Source organism: Corvus hawaiiensis, chromosome 6 (genome assembly GCF_020740725.1).
Source record: "Corvus hawaiiensis isolate bCorHaw1 chromosome 6, bCorHaw1.pri.cur, whole genome shotgun sequence".
Classification (NCBI taxonomy): domain Eukaryota; kingdom Metazoa; phylum Chordata; class Aves; order Passeriformes; family Corvidae; genus Corvus; species Corvus hawaiiensis.
The window spans coordinates 48,842,882-48,866,766 of record NC_063218.1 but is presented as its reverse complement, the minus strand read 5'-3'; the positions used below and the strand labels follow the sequence as shown (position 1 = coordinate 48,866,766).

General features: G+C 38.3%; 1 protein-coding gene across 3 annotated transcripts in view; it reads right to left on the bottom strand.

Moving 5' to 3' along the window:
- The window catches only part of KCNQ1 (potassium voltage-gated channel subfamily Q member 1), a 338,669-nt gene that overhangs the window by 235,871 nt on the left and 78,913 nt on the right, over nucleotides 1-23,885 (bottom strand). The window contains exons 3-12 of one of the 3 annotated variants that reach the window (XM_048308026.1): nucleotides 22,738-22,864; nucleotides 19,548-19,626; nucleotides 18,521-18,617; nucleotides 17,792-17,932; nucleotides 10,757-10,867; nucleotides 8,194-8,289; nucleotides 5,861-5,983; nucleotides 4,728-4,869; nucleotides 3,406-3,432; nucleotides 975-1,040 (exon numbers count right to left, since the gene is read on the bottom strand). In XM_048308026.1, the coding sequence (XP_048163983.1) occupies nucleotides 975-1,040; nucleotides 3,406-3,432; nucleotides 4,728-4,869; nucleotides 5,861-5,983; nucleotides 8,194-8,289; nucleotides 10,757-10,867; nucleotides 17,792-17,932; nucleotides 18,521-18,617; nucleotides 19,548-19,626; nucleotides 22,738-22,864 (1,009 nt within the window). The remainder of the gene's footprint in view (nucleotides 1-974; nucleotides 1,041-3,405; nucleotides 3,433-4,727; nucleotides 4,870-5,860; nucleotides 5,984-8,193; nucleotides 8,290-10,756; nucleotides 10,868-17,791; nucleotides 17,933-18,520; nucleotides 18,618-19,547; nucleotides 19,627-22,737; nucleotides 22,865-23,885) is intronic. The other 2 variants (XM_048308027.1, XM_048308028.1) reach the window with 2 other exon arrangements.

The window sequence follows — 23,885 nt, the reverse complement described above, 5'->3', positions numbered from 1 at the left end:
TCATTTTTTTTACTTAAAAAAATAAATTCATAGCCATTAAACTTTGGCCAAGTCTTTCTTACAAAGTAGTGTTAAAAAAAATATTAAAAAAAGACACAACATTTCTAAATATGAAGGTTAAAGAGAAAAAAAAGAGAAAGCTTTAGATATTAATTTTCAATGTATAATAATGAGTGAAAAGAAACAGGAAACAGGTATATCAAGAAATGTTTGCTATCATTCAGGGGATCCTCAGCTTTATTTTCTCTATTTTTTATGGGTAGCAGCACAACTATGGTAACAGGCACAACTATTCAACTGATAATGCTGACCAAGTACTATACTACTTTGAAATGGCACAAAATACCCTCCCCACGAAATGAGAACCCCTGCTTTAAAACAGAAGTTCTGAACTTTCTGGAAACACTCAGGGTTGGGTGGGGCTCTGCTCCTCTGGGGTTCAAGACATCCCTGCTCATTGCAGGATTAGAAGCTTTTAAAGGTCCTTTCCAAAACAAACCATTCTACAATTCCATGATTTTTCAATCAAGGATTATAAAGAAAATAACAAGAAATTGCTGATTTTTTTCTGTATTACCAAGACAACAATTTTATATACCATATAACATTTATGTAGATGTTTTTCTGATAGTGGACTACTTGGCTAGAAAGACAGAAAATAGTTACACTTCCTCTTTTGTAAGCACTTTAAAGTATTCCTTTCATGGAAAAATCTGAGTTTTAATTTTTGCATTTAGAAAACACCTCCGGTATTTCTCAGAAAATCTCTTTTTATTTTATTTAAACATCTGCAATTTACAACCTGAACAACTTCCAAACTCAAAATTTTACCAAAGCACCTATGCTCTTTTTTGAAACCAGCTCTATAATTGTTTTGTGCCACAGCAGACAACTCCAGACAGAGCATTGCAAAGATTTAGTAACTAACAAAGGTGATGAAACATGATGGAACAATGAAATATTATGAGCTTTACCTGGAGAGGAAGGAGCGCTGGAAGACTGCTGGTCTGCGGAAAAGGATGGCCAGGAGCGCTGACAATCTGAGTCAGAGTGAAGATGCACATGAAACAGAGATAGGAGAGGCGAAAAAAAAAACCCAAAAGAAAAATAAAAAAAAAAAAAAGAGAAAGAAGCTCCAGACAGACAGCTGAGGAGATGCAGACATACCTAAAATTTAGTTATGTTCTACCTGACACAAAGTTAAAAATACTGTGGAAAATGGTCTGTATGAAACTGTACTAGAGTGCGTTCCGTGCTGGCAGAATGTTCAGTCAGCACTGGGGAGGCATCCCTGCTTCTCCAAGCCCATTCTTCATGGCACTGTCAATTGCTGCAAGACTTTCCTCCCTACAGGCCAGTCTCTGTTTGCCCCTTTCCTCCAGACTTTCCCTAGGTGTCCAAGCTCCCACGGGTCAGACTTCTCTTGCTCTCGTTCACACTGTTCACAGAGCAGCTCTCTCCTGGTCAGATTCCAGTGCTTTCAGCTGGACAGGGCAGCTCTGACACCCACGTTTGAAGCTTCCAAACACACCCCATAAAACGTTTCTGAAGCTGCCCACTTCGATCATTTAAACCAAGTGCCTGCCTCAAGCTGAATTTCTTGGGGAAACGTTTCAGGCAAGCAAGAGGAGTCAGTGATAAGAAATAGTCTCAGCAAAACAGTCTTTACATTATGTTTAGTTCTTTTGAATAGCATTATGCTATTAATAACTATTTCATCAAGAACTGCCTGTGAATTCACACATTTGGACAGTGATATTTTTCAGAAGCAGTGCCTTACTTTTATGCAATGAGAAAAACTCATAAAATAAAAATGTATTGGAGTAAAAAAATCAGGAAAATACCCTCATTTTGCAAGTGTTCTCTCAGTGCTACGCACATGTCCTGGTTCCAGCCAGGACAGGGTTAATTTTTACAGTAGCCAGGATAGGCCACGGCTCCTGGGTTTTTGCTGAACTGATGATGCCAGGAGAAAGAAAGGAATGAGACAAAGCTGGAAATCTCTGGTTGCACAAAGATACTGGCAGGGAAGCCAGATAAGGGATCCAGGAGTGTGAAGACTGAAATATAAGTGGGCAGCCCAAAAATTTACCGAATGTGGGAAAGCAGCATATGGATATGTTACTAGAGCCTTTCTGAAGGCCAAATTAAAGTTGAATGAATATCCTTTATCTTTGTACTTTCTAGTTTCCTGCTTCTGAGCTTTTGACTTGGCAGCTCCGGTTTTCTGTGTAGGTAATCTTTCACACAGCATGTAAAACAACCCTCTCTCCTCTTTCTTTGAGCTGCTGTGAGAACAGTGTTAGGTAACCTCTCAGGTCCACCGAGCTCAGGCTGCCTGGCTGGGAAATAGAAACTAAATCTATGATGGCTGGTAAAGCTCCTCTGATATTTCCCCAAGATCAAGGAATTTCTTGTTCACATAAAACAGGTGATTTGTTTGGTGGCTCTTGCTGCTCTCCTGATCTTGTTCCACCACGTCCATCCCCAACAGAGGTGCACCTCTTGGAGTTGTGGAAACTGGGAAAATCAAGGATTGATCAGGGGGAGTCAAGGAGATTCAGTTTGGGTTTGTTGTTTTAACACTTTAATTACACCTGTGTTCCATGTGGGTTCAGGGTGAAACTGAACCTTGCATTTTCAGTCAATTTAATCCGAGCCTGAGCATCCTTACACTCAATCACTGGAAAGAAGCCTCTGTTGTCTGCAGTGGCTTCAGAGCAGAAAACTTACAGGTGGCTCATAGCACTCTCACTAAATCACAGAGGTCTTTTGCCCAGACCTAACTCTAATCCTACAGTCTTTGGGGAACAGTCAATTGTTAAGAAAGCGCCTAAGCAAGCACATTAGAAACATCACAAGACTGCATGGCTGATTAAGTGATCACAGAATCCAGACAAAACAGTAAAATAAATTATTTAATTTATGGGTCCCCATCTGTTCACAAGCATCTACAGCACATTTTTACAGGAACAGACGCATGTACTTCAGAATGCTCAACACTGGGGGGCCAAATCTGAAAGCTTTCTTCCATCTTAATGTAGTTATGTAGAAATTAATTTGCATCATATTCTTAGATAACCACTGAATGAATTACAATTTATTAATAAGAAAATTATCTTTTTCTATTGGTTATATACACCTGAGAAATTTTCCTCAAGTATAAAAAAAACATTAGAGGTCATCTACTTATATAAATGAGTGCTCACTTTCCTCTTTGTAATGAGACTGGGTGCAATTGTGATTACAAGTGTGAGAATGTGCATTTTTTTGTCTGCTTAGATCTCCTTGGCTGCAAAAGACTTCTTAGAAATTATATGGCACTAGACACACATGAAAAGCACAGCAAACATTACACTGTCATAAGCTGGCATGCCATACATAGAATTACTTTCCTCAACTTACCAAGCAATTTTAACATTCCTCTTTGTCCTGTATACTTGTAACAGTTTAGCGAGCAGAACAGATAAAAAAGAAAAAAGATAAGTGTCAGAAGAAATTAGAGGAAAATCCTTTTCCTGAAAGCTATAGAGCTGATTTTTGAAAAGCAGTAGTAGGCTGCAGCCAAATTGTGTTGTCCTTAATCAGCTTAGAAATTTAGTGATAAAAGGTGGGACTTTACAACTCTAAGTATTTTTTCTGTCATTTGATTGTTTTGAAGAAAGGTGTCTGTACTCAAATTCTGAGACACAAACTAAGCTCAGTACTTGTCCACCTTTTAGCAGCTATGTCATTTCTACCACCAGATGCAATTTGCAACCATTCCTCAGCAGAGGCCAATAAAGAGTGGAAGAGCATGAATGATGCACAACAATACAACACAAGCACACCAGAAAAGCACAAAGAAGGTGAGACTTTCTGCTTGAACTAAAATATGCCCAATTCCAGTCCATGTTGCTGTCTTATTTTAAAGCCCATTAAATTTATTCATGTCAGCCAAATTTTTGAAGAGAAAAAACAGAAGTACTTAAAGAATCTATAATCAATAAAACACAACTTAAACTTTGCTCTCGTTGCCAAAATTTGAGCAATACACATTAAAAACTTCCAATAAAAGTACATTTGTAAAAACGCCACATTGTAAATTCAGAGTTATATGGGAAGTTCACTACAGCAAAAGCAAATATAAATAAGCTATTAATCATAAGGTGATTATCAATGTCCTGTCTTCTTTTTCCTCATACTGTACCATTTTGTACAGTGACATTTAATATAGATGGATCCACATTTACCTTAAGTACTTCTGCTTTCAAAACTTGATTCACAGCCTACTCCACTGAGCAGATGGCATGAGCACATGATGGTTTCATGTAGCAGACTAAGTTTGGTGCAGCCAAGGCACACCAATCCTTTTTGGTTCACATACAAGCACAATAGTAACACATCCTGGGTAAATCACACATGGAAAAGCTGACAGCTAATCCCTGTAATTTCAATCAGTTGCAGAACTGGGGAATGTATGCACCAGCCTAAGAGTCACTAGCTCTTCCAGAAGGCAGAAATGAGAAACAATTTAGTTTGTCTGCAGTAAAGCACGCTCATTAAAGCAACGGTTAAACCTCACCCAGACAAGCCAGCAACCCAAGGCAAAAAGCAAAGTATTCTCACTTCAGAATGACAAGAGCTTGTTCTGTCCTTCTCTCCTACAGACACTAGAAAGGACCTGTGTGCAAATCTAATCATAGAACTCATCACAGTTACTGGCATTTCATAATGGAGTTTCTTACCAGAATTTTCAAATGGTTCAAAACTGAATTCAGATTTCCTGTCCTCTGTCACGTGCTCGTAAGTGATGTGTGGTATAGCCAGCATCCTATCTGGAGAAGAAGGCCCATTGTCCTTGTCTAACTTAAATTTCTTCTTTTTAACCTAAAAAAACACAGATAAATTAAATTACTCAAACCAAGTCACACTGAGTTGTCTCTTCAGTGATGTCTTCAATAATAATGCAGTCCCCAATGAGCTATAACCAATTAAAAGAGTGCCTGACCAATTATATTTTCACGATCCTACACCGTGTTTCTCATTATATTGCCCCTCCATCCTGCCAAAACTGGCTAATCATTAGATTTCTGCACATTGTCATTTCCAAATCCCTTGCCTGCAGTAAAAAAAAAAAAAAATCTGCTAGTTATATAAGCTTATATAAATCAAACTATTCTAGAATATCTTTACCATTTTATGGATGCAATAAATCACACCTTCAGCACAAAGCCAATGGATATATTCCTACTGAACTCAGATGAACCTTGGAGATACAAGGGAAGATTTTTGCACAACATCCTCTCCTGGTGTACTACATAATCTAAAGATTCTGACAAAGGGGATTTTTTGCTGTATTTTAAACAAAGAAATTCTGAACTTACGGAATCCTTTGATACGACAATATTACTGTATCTAGGCACAAGATGGCTTTATCATGAAAGCTTAGAAAATCCCAAAAACAACAGCTGAGAGAAGTAGCAGTTTTGTTGGTTTTCATTTGTTTCATTTTTGGTTTTTTTAACCAATTAAAAGTTACTATTTTGGAAGTGGTGATTTTTTTATTTTTTCCTTTTTTTTATAGTTTTCCAAACAACAACGGTAAGTAACTGACTGATGTGCCTGAGTTAGGTCATTATTACTCTTTTCCAAACCCCTAGATCCATTTAAAAAGTCAAGCTTGGGGAAAAGAAGTAGATCAACTTATAGTTTATAACGTTTGTATACTGAAACTGTCGAAACTGAAACGTAAATAAAAATGCAAAACCAAGTAATAATCCGTAAAACAAGCACAACAAATCATCTCTAGATAGTAAAAAAGCTCAATCTAATTAAAAATTTTTAAATTACTATAATGGGAAACATTAGTTACTGATACCATCACCGATTTCTTTGGTTTTGGACTGGGTGACAGCAAATGGTAATTCCGGGCAGGTTTTCGAATGTATATTTTCCATGTAGAAGAGTCTGGGTTTTCTGCAGCATAGCATCTCCATGCAGTCTGGAACAAATGTTTCAAGCAACAGAATAATTAATCAATCAGATTAGTAGCTCACTGTACAGCACAGTAACTTCTAAGTACTATGTCAGTCATTCTTTATTAAATCGTATTCTTGAATTTGCCCTCTGGAAACATAAACTTAGCAGGGTTTAGAGCCCTTATTTAGTAAACAGAAACCACATAGTTAGAACTGGGAAACCACACAGAAAGATCAGTCCTTTCAAGTGCAACTTTTGTTCTCGGTAGCAACAAACAAATAATGAAAGAGAACTCTAGACTGGACTCAAAAAAAGGTTCAAATGTCATGTTCTGCCCCTGTTTCCTACCTGACTTTAAGCATTTTGCCTATTGCATCTTGTGTTACAGGCTCCTACTCAGAAAAAGACAAAAATTATTCTTCCATGCCTCACAAAAATACTATCAGAGATTTAAAAAAGTAATTGCATTGTGGTCAGTAGGACTATATTCATATGAAGAAATGAAATTGAGAGCATAATAGAACGGTACCAGTGGTTAACCAGGAGCCAAAATCCAAACCCAATCCTCCCTCTTGCCAACCACCAATGATTAAAGTCCCATGTTCTAAGACAAAAGGGAGGAAAAGCAGGGCTAGGAAACAAGACCAACAAGAAACAAAGCATTCTCTCTTAACTGTGTAAATATATCAGAATTAATTAATAACGAGTGTCCAAATTAAAAAGGCAGATCCTCACTTACTACATGAAGAAAGGACACACTTATACACAAACAGAATCTAAAGCAGGGAAGGCCAGAAAACCCTAGATGAAAGAAACAAAGCAAGGCTGAGTGAGAGAGGAAAACAGACAGCAGTTGGAAAGTAAAGGATCAGACAATCACCATATAAATCCCTCCATGATTAACAGAATAGTGGAAGAAACAAATGGCCTCTAAAAGAAACCAAGAAGGAGCACAGGGAAAGAAAATCACTCATCTGAGCCATTCTCTTGTCTTGTACCTATTTTGTAAACATCTTGGTTTAAGAGCAATCTTTTTATCAATTATTTGTAGAGCACTTACTACACTGGGATTTCAGAAGCCTGAGACTACTAGTAAATAATAGTCACAACCATTAGGAACAGGTACTCAGCGACTCCTTGTCCATCCTCCACTCCTCCTTATCATTTCAGGTGGAGCCAAGCACAGCATTCTGGACATGCAGTCTCAGGCTTCCCAATAATTTGGTGTTCATTTCCCAAAAGAATCAGTGGGAACAGTAAAAACACCCATTCTTTACAAAACCATACCATATGAGTCTCAAGATTTTTACCTAATCTCTGGCTATAACCAGGGTCTTTTTCACATTAACTCTGGGACTGTTCAGTTTCAAGCATAAACTTTACAGTTAGCTACTGTTTCCATAAAGATCCTGACCTGGAAATCCACATTCACTCATGAAGCTAGAGAAGTAAGTCATACAAGAATGCAAAAATGATATGGTGTACATCAAGTTTCCTTTTAAATTTGATCTCTGTGCTTCTAAAGCTACGTACAGATACTGAGTAGAGGGAGGAAAAGCTGGAAAAACCTGGAATCAAACAATGTTAATACTTCGCCAGGGTACTGTGCTGGCTCCAATGAAGTAAAGGATAAAATCCCCTTGACCATACTGATACTGAACTGCAACTGCATTTATAACAGCGGGATTGATATTTTCCTGCCTGTTAGATATCCTACACGAAAAGAATGATTTCACAGAACGCCAGTGGTTCCCAGTCACCGATTCTAGAGCTGAAATGTCCAAATGAGATTTTCCTATTTAAGATTCTGATTTATTTCTCTTAAATTTGAGATTAAGAATTTAGTTGTCCCAACTGAAGCATATTTGACATAGGTCTTTACAATGTATTTTTTAAAAGCACAATTCTACATAAAGCCTCCTCTTTGTTTTTTTCATTACTGCAAGCATAACATTTCACAACATTTTCCCTGGGTAAATTGCTTAACGATTACAGGATAACTTTCAGTTTTGATTTTAACCAGCTGAATTAAACAGTTTACACTGATTTAGGAGTGTACTTTCTGCTCATCAGCTTACATTAAGGACTGGATTTCCAAAACTTGCATCTGTAACTCCTGTACAATTTTTAATGGGAATCAGGAAGGGAAAAACTGCCAACAGCTTGGGAAAAAAACAAACCCCAGCATAAATGGAAAGAAATGACAGTATGCAATATGCAAGAACTCAGTACCTGTATGAGTGAGGCAGCAGCTGGAATTTGACGGTTGAAATGCTTCTGTCTTTGTTTCTGTTGTACCTTTAGGGCAAAGCCTGAACCAAGAATTCCCTGTGGAAAAAAAGAAAGCAAGCACACCTTTTTTTTTCCCCCCTCTAGAGTGGAGGGAAAGAACCACACATAAAATTGCCAAATTATGTTGTATTAATAAAATTCTATTCAGCATCATAAACCTCAACTAATTATTTAGAGGAAATGACTTAATACAGTGAAATTTTTAGTCCCAGTTATTATTACTTTCTGCAGCAATCTGTGAATGCTATCATGCCCTGATGCAAAGCCTGCTGGACACAGATCTGAAAGAGGAAACAGAAATTATATTTCATACCCTCTAAAAGTCTCACAAATGCTTGTGTAGGGGAACAATAGAATAGGGGAAAAAAAAATCAACCTGATGGGCTAAACATTTTTATGACAAATAAAGCTTTGGCAGGGCATGAGGTAAGTCAATAGACCTTTTAACTGTGGTATGGTAATTTCTATTTCCATATGTTAATCCATGGTGGGAGTGAGGAAAGAGAATAAAGAAGAGAAGAAGGTATATTTTAAAATGGTCAGCTGAGCTGAACACAAAGCCAGCTAATTCACTCTCAGGACAAGGGACATGGACTAATGGCACTGGATGGTGTGAAACCCAAACTAGACTTCCAGTGTATTATAGCTGTGAAATCCAAATTTAAGTAAGGAGTAAGCCATTTATGTGGTCATTTGCACAGCTACAGACATATATAACACAAGTTTTAGTAAAAGGCAAAAAATGAAGTATTTTATAAATCAGCTTACATGATTACACTTACTCAAGGAAAACATAAATTTTTTTCTACATATAGTAGAAGGCATCAGAGCAGCCAGGGATCTTGGCTCAACTTCTAAGAACTGTATTAATCATCAAATATTTTGAAAGGAACATGAAATGCCCTTCCTATTATGTTCATTTAGTAAAGATCAAAGAGGCGATGATGCTCAAACACCACATATTTGGGAAATGAGGGATCACTGCCTGATCCAGAACCCACACCAGTTGTGTTTAGCCACTACAATTACTTTTGGCTGTGATCTCAGCCAGATCCTCTTACTTAAAACGCCAACAAGACAGCCTGCAATAGAGCTTCAAACCTTGAATTCCCCCTTGGGCCAACTCACAGGAACAACTTCATTCAGTAAAGAAAATCCCACTAATAAAGGGGTGATTGTTGTTGTTCTACTTCAACAAAGATTAGGGAAATCTGACAGGTAAACATAAAGCATGGCTGTGAAGGTACGGCTGCTACACAATCATTTATGAAACAGTTTTGCTGGCATTCAAGTCTGATTAAGAAAACCACCAAAACGACACCTCAGTCTTCAGTCAAAAAAGTAGTTTTTGGCATTTTCTATATGGATCATTTCACTTACCGGATTTCTCTTCTAAAATAAAAGTGGGAGAGATTAGAACGAGAAGGGGGAAACATATGCTTTAAAGGAAAACTGATGCTGAACAGCTTAAAAAAACAACATCTAACTATCCTCCTCTGCAAAAGGTTATGTACCTTTAAAGTAGGCAAAATTTTAAAAGGTCACTGGATTTTTAGTAGCTACTATTTCAGGCTGTGAAGAATTTTTTTGATGATACTGACATAAAAGTATTCTTATCTCTTCTGTGCTATCCCCACCACTTCTCTGTTACAACTACACAAACATCTGCTAACACAACTGCTTGTGTCACTGATCTGAATAAATAAATAAATAAATGTTTCAGGTAGCACACACATTTGAACAGCACAATTCAGGTGCACTGCTAAATTTGTGAAAAACATACCCTCAACTATCCTTGCCACTGAGTATTTGGGTTTTCAAACCACAGTCCAAGTCTTGCTGATTTTGAATTTACCCTTGGTACTCAAGTGCCTTGTCCCTTGTTTGAAAGCACTTGGAAACCTGTTTTCAGTGCAAACAAAGTGCCACAACAGCTTTAAATAAGTCAGGTCTAGGTGACGTTTGAAAACGGGACTTTGGCCATGGACAGATACTAATTTTGCGAAGAACTGCATCAGTATTCCCGGCTGCTGATTGGTGTCTTCCTGCCAGTGACACCTTTTCGGAAGCTTTTCTAGAAGAAGAACGTGCCTGAGAATTCTCCAGTTCACCTTGGACCTAATCAGTTCAGTAAACTATGAGTGAATGCCTTAAAAAAAACAAAAGATTGCTAAATCACTGAGTCCAGAAGTAACTAGCAATCATTTTCTTCACACTTCTGAGATAGGCAGAAAAAAGTACTTGGAATTAAACATCTCTTTCTCAAATACAGATCTTTCTCAAATCTAGTGTTGCATACTAAAACCAACTCACATTTACTTAGCTACTTCTAGAAGCTCTTTTGTTTCTACAAGCTTCATAAATCCCAGCTACAATATAGAAGTTTAATACAAAGCTTACATAACACCAGATTACATGAAAGGTTAAAGAATCAATAACAAAAGTTCTCCCTCATGACTAATGAATCAACATCGAATTGTCGCAGAAGTACAAGATAACCTACCGCAGGCAGTGCAAAAAATGAGATTGCAAACACTGAAAAACAAGATGCAATTGTCTTTCCTATCCAGGTCTGTGGCACTTTATCTCCATAGCCAATAGTTGTAACAGTCACCTGCAAAGAGAAATACAGAAGGCATTACAGCAAGTAATGGCACTTTGGGGTTGTTGCTCTCTCTCTTCCTTTTTTATTTATTTCAAAGAAGCATTAGCTGCATCCCCAACTCTCCCACTGTCAGCCCGTGTGACACTAAGGAAGGTAATTCTTCCCTCCAGGTTTGCTTCCCCACCTAATACTGGATGGAAAAACATACAGGAAATCGAATTACAACAAAATAAGTGTTTCAAATCTTGCAAGTAAAACCATTCATTTAAGTCTTCATGGCTGAGGCAACTGTGCAGCATATGAAGTTACTGGGACAGGGGTTGCCTGCCCACACCACACACTTTCCTTAGGGAAAGGCTGCCAACAGTTCTGGACTGGTGATTTTGTTTATGGGCAGGAGATGTTTGCTGAGAATGTTACAGGGCTGTTGCATGGAAAGAGCACACACATACTCTAACCAGGCACTGTGACTGGCATGAAGCGTTCTAGAGATAACGCTGGTATAAATAGCAAGAGGAGCTGAAAATTTTCCACCTAGCAAAGACTCTGAAAACAGCCTAATGAATCACCAATTCATATAAAACACTGAGAGCAGGAACAGATAATTTAAAGCACACATGCAGGAAACATCTGTTGAGTTTGCCTCTCAGAACCCTGAAGTAAAGATTACTACCACAGTGATGTAGCATAACAAGGCTTAATAAGTCATTATTTGCATGAGCTCGAGGAAAGAACGCATTTGTTTGAAGCAGAAGGATACATCTGGCATCTGAGAGCAATTTAAATTCACCTATGTCACCAGCTATTTCTGAATTTGTAAATTAGAGAGATTTTTATCTGTGACTTTGAGGAAGGCTAACCAAATCAGAGCATGGGAAACCACATGGAGCTCTCAAGCAGCTGAAGCACAGCTCAGTTGTTGGCTGTTCAGACTTTCTTCTGACATTATCGGCTTCAGCTGCCTGGGACACAGATGCTGGTCCCACAGTCACACACACACAGGCCACCCCCACCATGTCCTGAACTGTCCACCCTCTAAGCAAAGTCATTACATGCCAGTCAGACACACAACCAAAGGGGCAGCTTGAGGTGGTGATGCTGATGGCAAGTTTCTTTCTGGTTGCTGATACTCAAAACATCCAAGTAGTTTTTAATTTTTAATATAAGTTTTTAAAATGTGGCCTTTTGTCCAAAACTGTTTCAAACCCTACAGAAGCATTCGAAGTTTGTTAACTACCCAAGTGCCTTGGCCTGTATTCCTGAAATTGTTAATAAATTCAGGTCCTTAATGCAGGACCTGATCAGGGATGGAAGGGTGATGTTATCTCCTTACCTACATAGGAGTGTGGCTTAAAAAAAAAAATCCTAAAGCCTAATTACAATTTCACTTTCAAAAATATGGAATAAAAAAGGAAATATCATTATGAGAAAAGTTATGGCCTCCAGTACCTTTTTACAGCAAAGATTATGAGAGAAAATAAAGGTTTATGCCTCTGTTTTTGAAAAATGTATAAATCCTTGTAAGTGAAAAATGTTATCAAGTATTTTGTGTTACAGGCTTAAAATCATGTTGAAATACACACAGTAACTGGAAATGTGAAAAGAAATAGGTGCTTCTGAGCTGACCAAAGTATAACCAAACAAGAATCCATATACATCAAAGTATTTGTCTCCCCTTTCCCACCACATCCCTGCCCATTCTTTCTGAATTGGTTTACACAAATCATCAGTAACACAGAAAAAGTATTTCCTGTGATGTTTTTTTAGGGGGTTTTTTAAATAAAACATTTTGGAAATTGAGTTGCAAATCAAAGTGTGCATTTAAGTTAACTTTTTCCTCTGCCCACATAACTCTAAACCATCTACAAATGCATTGTATTCTGAAATTACATTTTCTTTTTCCCCCAAAATATATGTTGAAACCTTACATGCCAAGTTTCTGCCCTAAATAATTCTTTACAGACAGATTATAATTCCCTAAAGAGCACAATACTAATTTTACAGCTGTAAAACAGGATATTACAATGGAAATACTGACTCAACTTCTACTATAGCATAGTAACATGTTGGCATAATGAAATTAAATTGATACAAGAGTTCACACATTAAATTTCATTGAAAAGCAGCCTGTAAAACAATTGCTTTAATTAGGAACAAAATCATATTCATCCATTGACTATTTTAGAACTTTGATCTGATGAATGTCACCACAGACTTTGGTATTAAGACTAATGTCGTTCCTATTAAATATGCATCAAAAGTCTGAAGGGGAGGAATATGAAGCAAAAACCCACACAGAAAGAAGAAATAGTAGTGTTCATCAGCACTGAGTAGGAAAAGGATTTTATTTTAGGTTCTATCGGGCTAAAGTGTGCACAGGAATCTAATCAGGTAAGTAAGGATGATCTGTCCATAAAATCCTGTGTACCTTGGAAAATTTGCATAGTTCAACAGCTGCAAAATACAAGGATCCCTAGATGTAACAATACCTACATCTGTACTTCACAAGTAACAGTTTTAAAACGTTATTTCACATCTACCCCACAAGACTTCACTGAACGAGAACAAAATATAGTTGGAACTACTCACAGAATTAAAGCTCAGAGATGAGAAGGCAGCTGCAAAACTAAGAGATGCCTTGCAAAAAGCATTTAAAAATATCTTCATCTTTCAACCCCTGCTCCAACAACTCCTAAGATAATCAACTCACCCACAAAAACCCAAACACATAATCCCCAAAAGCAGAATTAAAAAAAAGGATGTTAACAGGTCTACAGTCGGTATACGTGACTTGTAAACCACATAGAAACTAACAACGACATGTCACCTTCTGTCAAACATTGAAGTCAGCTCTTAACAGCTTTTTTAATTGAGAAGAGGGAGGAAAAAGGGTTCTGAATAACACAAGATCTGCAAGATCCCTTTTCATGAAGCTGTTTTTTAAGATTTATGTGCAACTCTTTTATAGATTGTCAGACTACTTTTAATTTAGCAAGTTTTATGCATGTGCAGTTTTGAATGGTATTTCCTGTAGTTTTTTAGCAAAGTTTTCCCTCAGCTTTGATTTTCAATTTACATTTTGCACATACTGATGGGCTTTGCTAAATAGGACATGGTTTTATGTATGCTTAGGAGTCAGCAAACTTGTAAATGTTTTGTTGCATTTGGTCCTTAGTGAAAAAGCCTGTCTTCTATGCTGCAATAATTAAAGTAACAGGAAATCCTTAAGTAAAGCTGTTATTTGTAGAAAACTGCTTGATTCAATTCAAAGCAAAAGGCACAGAGAAATATCCGTGCATGGCTATATTCAATAATTGCTTTTGGAAACAGCATTCATGATCAAAGAGACTGTTAGCAAAGTTTTCCTGAAGCATGTTTGCTTCAATGTTAAGGTTGGAAATCGTGTATTCAGTGCATATCAAAAGAAGAGCTCCTCTCAGTTGTTCTGAGATGAGATTGAAATGAATGCTGAAGGGAGAGAGGGAGGGGAAGACAAAACCAACAACAAAAGCCCACAAACAAACACTAAAACCCACAGAATCCCCAGACAGAGAGCAGGTAATGCTTTCTGAAGGTGGTCATCTCCAACAGATTCAATGAGGACATTTACCACATTTTTTTAAGCATCTTTTAAAAAAATATGTATTTTTAATGAATTCTTGGTTTTATTGGTCCTGAATCTACATTAGGTCTTTAAAGCTGTCAGTCTGGATATGAAGACAACATAAGCAGACTAATTTTGAATACTGGCACTGGGGAACTGAAAGATTCATCACATTACATTTATTTTACTTGCTAACACTAAAGCTGTTTTTGAAAGACGTACAGATATCCTGCCACTGGCAGAATTGATACAACTTGCACTGCATTCAAAACCAGCAATAATACAGACAACTTCTTTATTATGCCATAAGGTAACCTTAGGTTTCTTCAAGAAGCCCATAACTAATGGCAAATAGCGACAGTCCAGAGTTCTCAAGGAAATTCAAATAAAGCCCAGGAGGCCAATTTACATATGAAAACGGAAAAGCAATATAGACTTATAAATAACAACAATGACAATGAAGAACATTTAATTACAAGTTATGCACCCTAGGGGTGAGCATACAGTCAGCAAAGCACAGCAATATGAAAGTACCCAACTCCAGATGCAGTTTAGCTGTGGTAACACAGAGCTTATATATGGTTTCCTTCAGCTATATTACATATTCTGTTAGCGCTGCCCAAAGAACTTGTTTGGCACTGTACACATACACTGAGATAACAAAAAAGTGTAGTGCTGGAGAGTGAGCAAAGGGGTGTGAAAACACTGCCAAGGACTTTTTGAAGCATTCTCTGCTATGTCAGGTAAGTACACTTTCAGAGAAGTGAGATCAGTTATTGATGATGGTGCCTGAGACAGGAGCTGTGAATTACCCTCTTCTGCAGGTTCAGCTCAAAACAGGTTTTCATTGACCAGAATTTGTGGTGTTTATGTGATTCAGAAAATTCTGGCTAAACGTAACTGAAACTTTTGAGACCTATCACTTGAGAAAGTTTTTGTGTGAGTTTGAGATCTTTATTAGGAAGAATCCTTGTGACCTCATAGCTATTCATGGAATCATAGAACGGTTTGGGTTGGAAGGAACCTTAAAGACCACCTAGTTCTAACCCCTGGAGATGGGCAGGAACTCCCTCCACTAGACCAGGCTGCTCAGAGCCCCATCCAACCTGGCCTTGAACACTGCCAGGGATGGGGCATCCACAGCTTCTATGGGCTAACCTCTTCTCTGTCCTAACTTTACAGGGCTTTTTCCTAGTAGAAAGCATGAAGAATATTATACTATCAAGACATCAGAAATGGATGGACCTGAATCCATCTCAGCTTTGTTCTGTAAAAGCTTTTTAGCAGCTAGTAGGAGTGTATTAGAAGCAGAACATGACACCTAATTCTGCTTTTAATAATAAAGAAATTACATTATGTGTTCATTGAACGCAGTCTCACACTTCACATGGCATGCTGTAACACAATAGAAGCTATAACAGAGAAAAAATATCATCATAATTAAATGTATTGATTAAATAAGTTTATTGTAATTAGGAAGACAAAATAACTGACACGCCTATTAACTGAACAATAATTCCCTGAAAGGAGAATATTTCAATATCCTGACAGATCCTGTTGCTTCTATGGGAGGTTTTACTGTATTTTCAGTAAGCCAATCTGGTCTGTCACATACTCAATTTTTAATGGCAACACCAATGACAGCATGTGTTTTTAAATGCAGCTACATCTGCCACTGTTAATTACTGAGTCATCTGACCACTGTAGTGGAAAATAAAAATGCCATAATGACATGAAAGCATTGAAAAAGCTACTTGACAGAAAGCCACTTGCTTGTGCTACACAGTAAGTCTTCTGGTCCTAAGAAAGCCTGTATTTAATCATGGCAGACAGCAAGAAGAAAGAATTCTGCAGCAGATCACAGCAGCAAAACAATACAACAAAACAAAACCTGTTGTATTCAAAAAGGGCTACATATGCATTTCAGCACCAGCAGACCTGCAATAGATTTGCTCATCAATAGATCTTTCCTTCCTGAAACAGCAAGTGGTAGTTTGTGAAGAGAAGACTGTATAAGCACACACAGGTAGATGTTTATTAAAAATATTTCTTAATAAATGTTCTTAAATAGGTGTATGTATTTTATTAGTGAAATGGAGGTGTTAGTCTTATCATTCTTAAACAGAAGACTTACTAGTTGTCTTATTTTTAACAAAAAAAAGAGAAAAACAATGCCTTTAGATTTAAAAATCTCTAGAAGATCAGCAGATTTTGAAAGTGCAAGTATGTTATCAGTGATGCCCATGCATTTCAAAGATCTGCAGCACTTACTGATGACAGTTTGTTTGATTAAGCTAATAGAATTAAAGCAGATAAAAAGTACAAATGCTTGAATGCTAATGATAAGGAAAAATATCTTCCAAAAAGTACCTTTCTTTGAACTGCCATAGGAAAAGGAAACAGGAACGATTACAGATGGGAAATGCCAGAACAAAACAGCCAACCTAGTACTTGTCTATCATGTGAGAATGAAAGAGGGAATAGTCAGTAGCAGAAGCATCAAAATTAAAATGTTTACAAAAATACAATCCCAGAAGAGATGCTACATTAGTAAGTACATATAATAAACAGAGAGACAACTGTCACTAGCAATACAAAGAAGGGAGAACTTTACTAGAACTAAAGATAACATCTACACCACAGTTGTGGTAGCACCTTAGGAAAAGCTGAGAAATCTCTAAACAAGATGGTGTGTTGACACAGCACAGACAAATGCTGTGTGAAGACACTATGTGGCTCCCAAAGCAATATAACCACCTTAGAAGAGTCTTGTGCCCAGATTTCCTAAATGTCTGAGAATCTTCTTGCTCCAGAATTAGTCCATTCTGAATAAACTGGGAATTACTGTCACAGCCCAAATTGCAAAACATAGTTAACTGTTTCAAGGAAAAAAAACCCAACCCAACAAAAACAAGGACAAAGAAACCCTAAACACAACACTACCCCCCCACAAAAAAAAAAAACCAACCAAACAAAACAACTTAGCCCTGATTTAGCAAGACTCTTACCACCTTAGACAGTTGAACACTATCATGGAAAAAGGTAGCAAGAAGTAATCACTGTACCAGTAAGGAAGACAGGATAAATAAATGGAACACGTGTTTCTACATTTTTTTATATGTAATTTGCTCTCTTTAGATCACATAAGACTGTAAACACCAAATAAAACTACTGATCTTTTATAGTATTTTTGTACTGTCACAGAATTACAAATCCAGAAAGTGTATTGAAGCAGTAAGAAGCCACTTCAAAATGCTGTTCTTACTCCATGCTTGCTTGAATTTTATTCCACATTGGACAGTGTTAACATATGAAATTGCTATACTTACTACTCCCCACCACAGGGCATCTGCATAGCTGCCAAATTCTGTTTCTCCAGAATCATTTACAGCATCTTTTTCAGCCAGGTACACAAAATAAGAGGAAAAAATCAGGCCCAAAAATCCAATGTACAGTGTAGTTATCAGTTCCTGCAAAGAGAGTCAAAATAATGGCATTATGGTCTCATTGAGATACCTAAATTGACTAACACCGATGGGTTATTAAGGATAACTGGAAGAGGAGAATGCAACTTCAGCAAATAATACACACTGACACTGAGTGTTGGCTGTGCAAATCAACAAAAATCCATTGAGCTCCCTGGTGACAAAATTTATAGTGCTGATGGCTTGGTCCAGCACTCACACTGCCAACACCGAGTCAAAACAACCTCTTCAGTTGCACACAGGACTCATTAACCTTCTGGCCACCAAAAAGTAGTTGGGTAACTTTTTCAAACAGTGCCAAATCCAAAAACAACCCTGGAATTTAGGTACATATTTTAGGAAATATTCAGACTAGTTTTCAGAAGTCTCATTTTCTGTTGTTAAGTCCAACTACATGTCAAAATTTGCCAAAGTGGCAGCAAATATAAGGCAGAACAACCGCTCTTTGTTAAAATAAATGACTACCTGCCTCCACACTAAATGTAAGTGACATCAGCAGCATGGCTGCATGCATGCTGTTATGAATATAAAGGCTTTGGCATCAGCTGTGCCATTCCAACTGCTCAAACTCACCTGTCTGTGAATGAACACCACTGATCCCAGCAGCCTCCAGGTACCGCCCTGACGGTCCACATGCAGCATCCGTAAAATCTGCAGGAAACGGATGCCCCTGGAACACCATTTTCAAATTAATGAGAGACTAAAGACACAAGAGAAGAAACAGAGGTGGAGAAGGGAAGTCTGGTCCAAAGGACCATGTTAAGAGACACATAGTATTTTATGTTAGACTTAGCAGCCTGTGTCTTTTCACTCCGTTCGCCCATCTTTCTTCTTGTTTGTTATGAAGACAGCCTGGGGATATTGTCCAAGGGAAGGACTGACCTTTGTACACATGGCTAGTAAGGATAACCAAAGGATTCAGGAATTTTGGACACAAACTGTAAATGCTCCAGGAATTGTTCATCAACTCATCTTTGACCTACTCACCAGGATGGGAAACAAAATACAGAACCAGCTAACTAAGATCTGATTTCCTTATTTTTGAGGAATTTCATAGGCAATTTGAACCAGACAGTCAAATAATATTTTAAAATATTCTTTTTATGGGAGTCACTGCAATCCTAGAGCATGGCTGCAGCCAGTGTGAAGAGCAAAGCACACTGCCACATATTCATCCAAGAAAACCAAGTAGTGTGACCTTCCTGAGCACAAGGTGGATTCAGTCCATCAGGAATTCACAACCACAGACGTTTTATGAAAAGGCAGCTTGAAGATATCAGATATGAAGCATCAAAGTGTTGCTATAAAACCAAGCTAAGAAACTAAACCAGGACTTGGGTAGAACCCACCTAGTTGGGGAAAGGCGGAAGGAGAATGAGCTTCTCTGTCCCCACTAGCCAAAAAACCACTACGATAAAATTTTATTTCCCCTCCACTTCATAGGATCACCCACACAATTGGTGATCTGCTCAATTACATGACACTGGACAGTGACTCATTTTCTCCTGCAAGAGTTGAAATAGGAGGTAAATTAAAATAAAAAAAGAAGAAACCCCACCTTGCTCAGACAGCACTACTTCCTTTTATTGCATATAATTACCTGATAGCCGAGGTTGCAAAGACTTGACCTTTAGAGCCCACACAAAGAACTATCATGGAAGCAACAACTACAATTAAATCTGGAAAATAAAAGCCAATTGAAGAAAATTAGTTAGCAGCATCTTGCAATACTTCTGCAAGACTACTAGAACCAAAGACAAATATTACTTTAACATTCTGAACAGTCACTCCTAATTGAAAGTTTTGTTTATATATGAAGAGATGTCTGTTGTGGCATGTGAAGAAAATTTCATCATGTGATGGAATGGTTTTACTGGGGTGGGTCCAAGCTGGCCACAGTCTAAACAAATGAGGAGTTACCATCAAGCAGCCTGGAATCCGTATTAGCTATAACCCAGGAGGAATTTCAGCAGTTTTCATCTGTTCTCTCTTATCCAATTCTTACTTTCTCTTCTGTGCTTAGACAGGATTTTAATTGACAGATTTTGAGGTTTATTTCATATATAAGAAAATTAACTTACTATCACTTTATCTGTCCAGGTCTAAAAGGGAGAGAAAAATGGAATTAGTGTATGAGTCTAATTTAGTTTAAGTCAGTGTCATAGGTTAGCAAGCATAGTCCCGGAAGGGACGTCCTTGCTAAGGGGTGCTTACAGTTTCCTCTGGGAACTGATAGAACCTATCAGCTGGCCAGTTTGAATATGGACAATTCTCTAAGCCACTTAAAGTTGTGATCACCTCTGTTATCCACATTTAAGAATAGGCAAACTCCCCCTCCAAGCTCTCTCTCGTTTCCAGCGCTGGGACAGGCGGCTGCGGGCCCCGTGTGGGGGCCAGCGGGCCCGGCCAGGCCCTGCTTGGGCCAGGCTGGGCCGGGCCACGGCCATCCTGGAGTCATGGACCTGTTCCAGCCGTGGAACCCCCCCCACTGCCTTGCCGTGGGCAGCCGGAGCGGCTCGGCTCTCCCCCCTCTCCACTGCGATAAGAAAAATTCAACATTCCAGCTGCAAAGCTGCAAGGCCGAGGTGAGAGTAACCCTTTTTATTGCTGTGAAGAGCTGAAAACCTGAGGGAAGAGAGAGAGAGGAGATGCTTAAAGCTGAAATTCTGTTGTGAAGCTATGATATATCAGAGTATCCTGTTGTAATTCCATGAAGATATGGGGGGTGGAGTGTTCAACTCTTAAGCAAAAGCACCTGCCCTGAGATAGGCAGATGCTGACGCAGCTGTAATTTCATGAGAAGTTTGGACAGGGAGAGATGAACCAGATGAGGACTTTTGCTCCAAACGAGAAAGGAGAAAACCTCAGTCCGTAGAGATGAACCAGATGAGGACTTTTACTCCAAACGGGAAAGGAGAAAACCTCAGTCCCTAGAGATGCTCCCAGAGATAGTCCTAATGATGAAGATGATGAAGACCCTTTGCTCCCAGGGAAGGAGAAGGGCCTCTGTTTTTGTTTCTGAACGGCTCAACCTTAAAATTGTACCCCAAAAAACTTCAAGAGTGGACCCTCGAAAGCAGTTGCGGGAAAAGCTGCAAGTCGGGGGAAAGGACTCACACGCAGGCAGAGAGACTCCTCTTCCTAAATGGACTGAACGATATTTGGAAGTGGGCGGCTGGCTCGTTGTGATAATGTTTTCATAGCATGAGCACGAAGAGACTTCTCTTTCTAAACGGACTGAACAAGGTTATTATGGAAGTGGTAAACAGACTGAACATCTTAAGGGTTGTCTTTGAACATTGTCAGTGGGAGAAGGGAGGAAGGTGGGGGAAGGAGGAGAGTTCTGAAGGTGGTATAATTTTTTTTTTCCTTCTTTTAGGTCTGTTAATAAACTTCTTTATATTCTTTCAAGTTTGGTGCCTGCTTTGCATTTCTCCTAATTCTTATCTCACAGCAGATAAACAGTAATGAGTATTTTGGACCAAACCACTACACTAAATTGGTGTTTCTGCCCGGTTTCAAACCGAACCCGCGACAGTCAGTCAGAACTGTACTCTGAATCTACATGCCTCAGGCCTAGTAAATTTTGGAAAGGAACTCTGTATTTTGGAGAATTAAATAGTTCTTGATCCATATCTGAGAAAGCGGAACTTTGTTTTGCTTTTCAGACTGAATTAATTTGGATGATGTTTCAGAACACTTAGTGTTCTAGGACTTGAGAGAAATGGATCATGGCCAGAGTGCAAAGATGCAGTCAAAGTCTTTTTGTAGCTGCAGTCACACCTGAAATACAGTTGCTATTTTTATACATATATATATATGGATGGATGCACAGAGGAGCTAAACCAAACTATTTTGTAATTGTAAAAATACTCAGGTACAAAATTTTGTAATGTACATTCAGCAAAACTGTAGATAGTTTATGAAAACCTGTGTTCTGTACTCAACAATAATGTTTCTGAGGAGTGGGAAAATCTATGTCACAGAACAAGAGTTACTACTCTTCCATAACAATACTCCTCTTCCAAAATCAGGTTTATTTAGTCCATTTATATTTCAAGTACTTAAGTACAGGGCAAGGGTCTTTACACAGTTCTCTCAATACTGGCTTAACAAAATACAGATTGATTTTGGATTATGTTTCTTTTGGTGAAACTGTTAAATGAATGACAAGAATCCTAAAAAAACAGTGATTAGTGACATATATGGAATATTTGGATGTAATTTCCAAGAACTCTGAAGTCATTTTAGGAAGCCAGTTGAATCCCAAGGGAATTCAGGTGTCCAGCTCCAAATGCATCACTGAAAACCATATTTTAATTCGACTGAAACACAGAGCAACTACAGTGCATCTATTGCACTCTACCACGCAGTACACAGCTCAATTAGAGTGCAAAATAAACTCATAATAAACTATTCAAATGGCTGCTGAGGGGAGAAAACAAAAAGCTGTTCAGTGTCTTTAAAAAAATATAATTGTAGAACTTGTACAGTGTCTGGAATCCTCAGGTCACAGGAGACAGGACAGTCAAGACTTACTCCTGGCAAAGCTTATGATCACTTGTGAAAAAAAACCCAGGCTGCTCTTCTGGAAAAACAAACCAAGCTACATTTGTTCTCAAGTGACAGCGCCATGAATTCCTGAAAGGAAATTCAGATCTACATTCACGTTAATGACAAGAGCTCTCGCTCTAACTTGGCTTCAAGTGCTGCAGAAATCCAACTTCTAAAAACTTTTAGGACAAGTTTTACTTATTGTTTACATCAACTTTGCAAGCTTGCATACTCACCAATGATTGAAATAGGCTTCCTAGCAAAACGAAGCCTTCCCCATATTCCAACGTATTTACTGCGGCACCCTGCTGACCACAGCCGAACCACATACTCTGTTCCAAAGAATACCACTAATACAATTTCCTAAAAGAAACACACAGGGAACGAGGTTAATTCTCTACTCTGTGTATGTCTTTCATCTCTTTTCAGAATGTATTAGAATGTGATAAATAAAATGTAAAATTAGGACGGTGACAAATACATCAACTATACCAAAAAATGAGCTGACCTAAAATAGAAAAACCTGTAAGAGTAGGGAAAGAAAATATTAGGAGCAAACTGAAATGCTCTGATTACATGCAGTTTGGCTTGTCTACATGTACTAAAACTGAAAACCATTCTGTGCAATTCATTTGGTCTAATTCAAACAAAAGGTTTCCTGACTGAGCCAAACAAAACAAGCAGAGTCTGTATTTAGAAGATGAGCATTTTGCTAGCTTATTTCATTTTGGGAAGAGGTGTGCTTCACACACCATTTACCAGATCAGCTCAACTTCCCCCTTGTTTACACTTTTTCATTCTTCCTTTAAGCTCACATGGATTGAAAAAAGATTTCTAGTATCCATCACCAATATGACAGTCTCCAGGTGCACTGAAGACAAAGTGAGTTCTCCAGCACACCTTTCCCATCCTCTTGTCAGCGTTTAGGGACTTCAGCAGAAACAGAGATCTAGTCCTGCAACACTGCTGGTACCAAGCTACTTATGAACTACTCACCTATACTAAGCTGTGACTTTAGAAACGCCTCCAAGGTGACAGATGTCAAAGACACCTGATATTCTTGCTGATTGGACAGTTGGTACAGTTAGGTCCTATTTGGAACATCATCAATGTGCAGATAATCCTTGGGTTTTCTACAGACCAGATGAGCATGGCATAGCCAGCATAGTTTCTTTGAGTATCAGGGAGCTGCAATTCTTCCTTATTGGCAACTCAATTAATAAATGGTCACATTCTCCATCAGAGCCAACAACAAAATCTACTTATTGAAATGGTAAGAGTGGCTTGTCACTGAAAACACACAACACGTGGCATAAAGTAAGAGTACAGCTAAGTAATCAATCTCAAGATGTCACGGTTACACAGGTTAATGCAGATTAAGAGA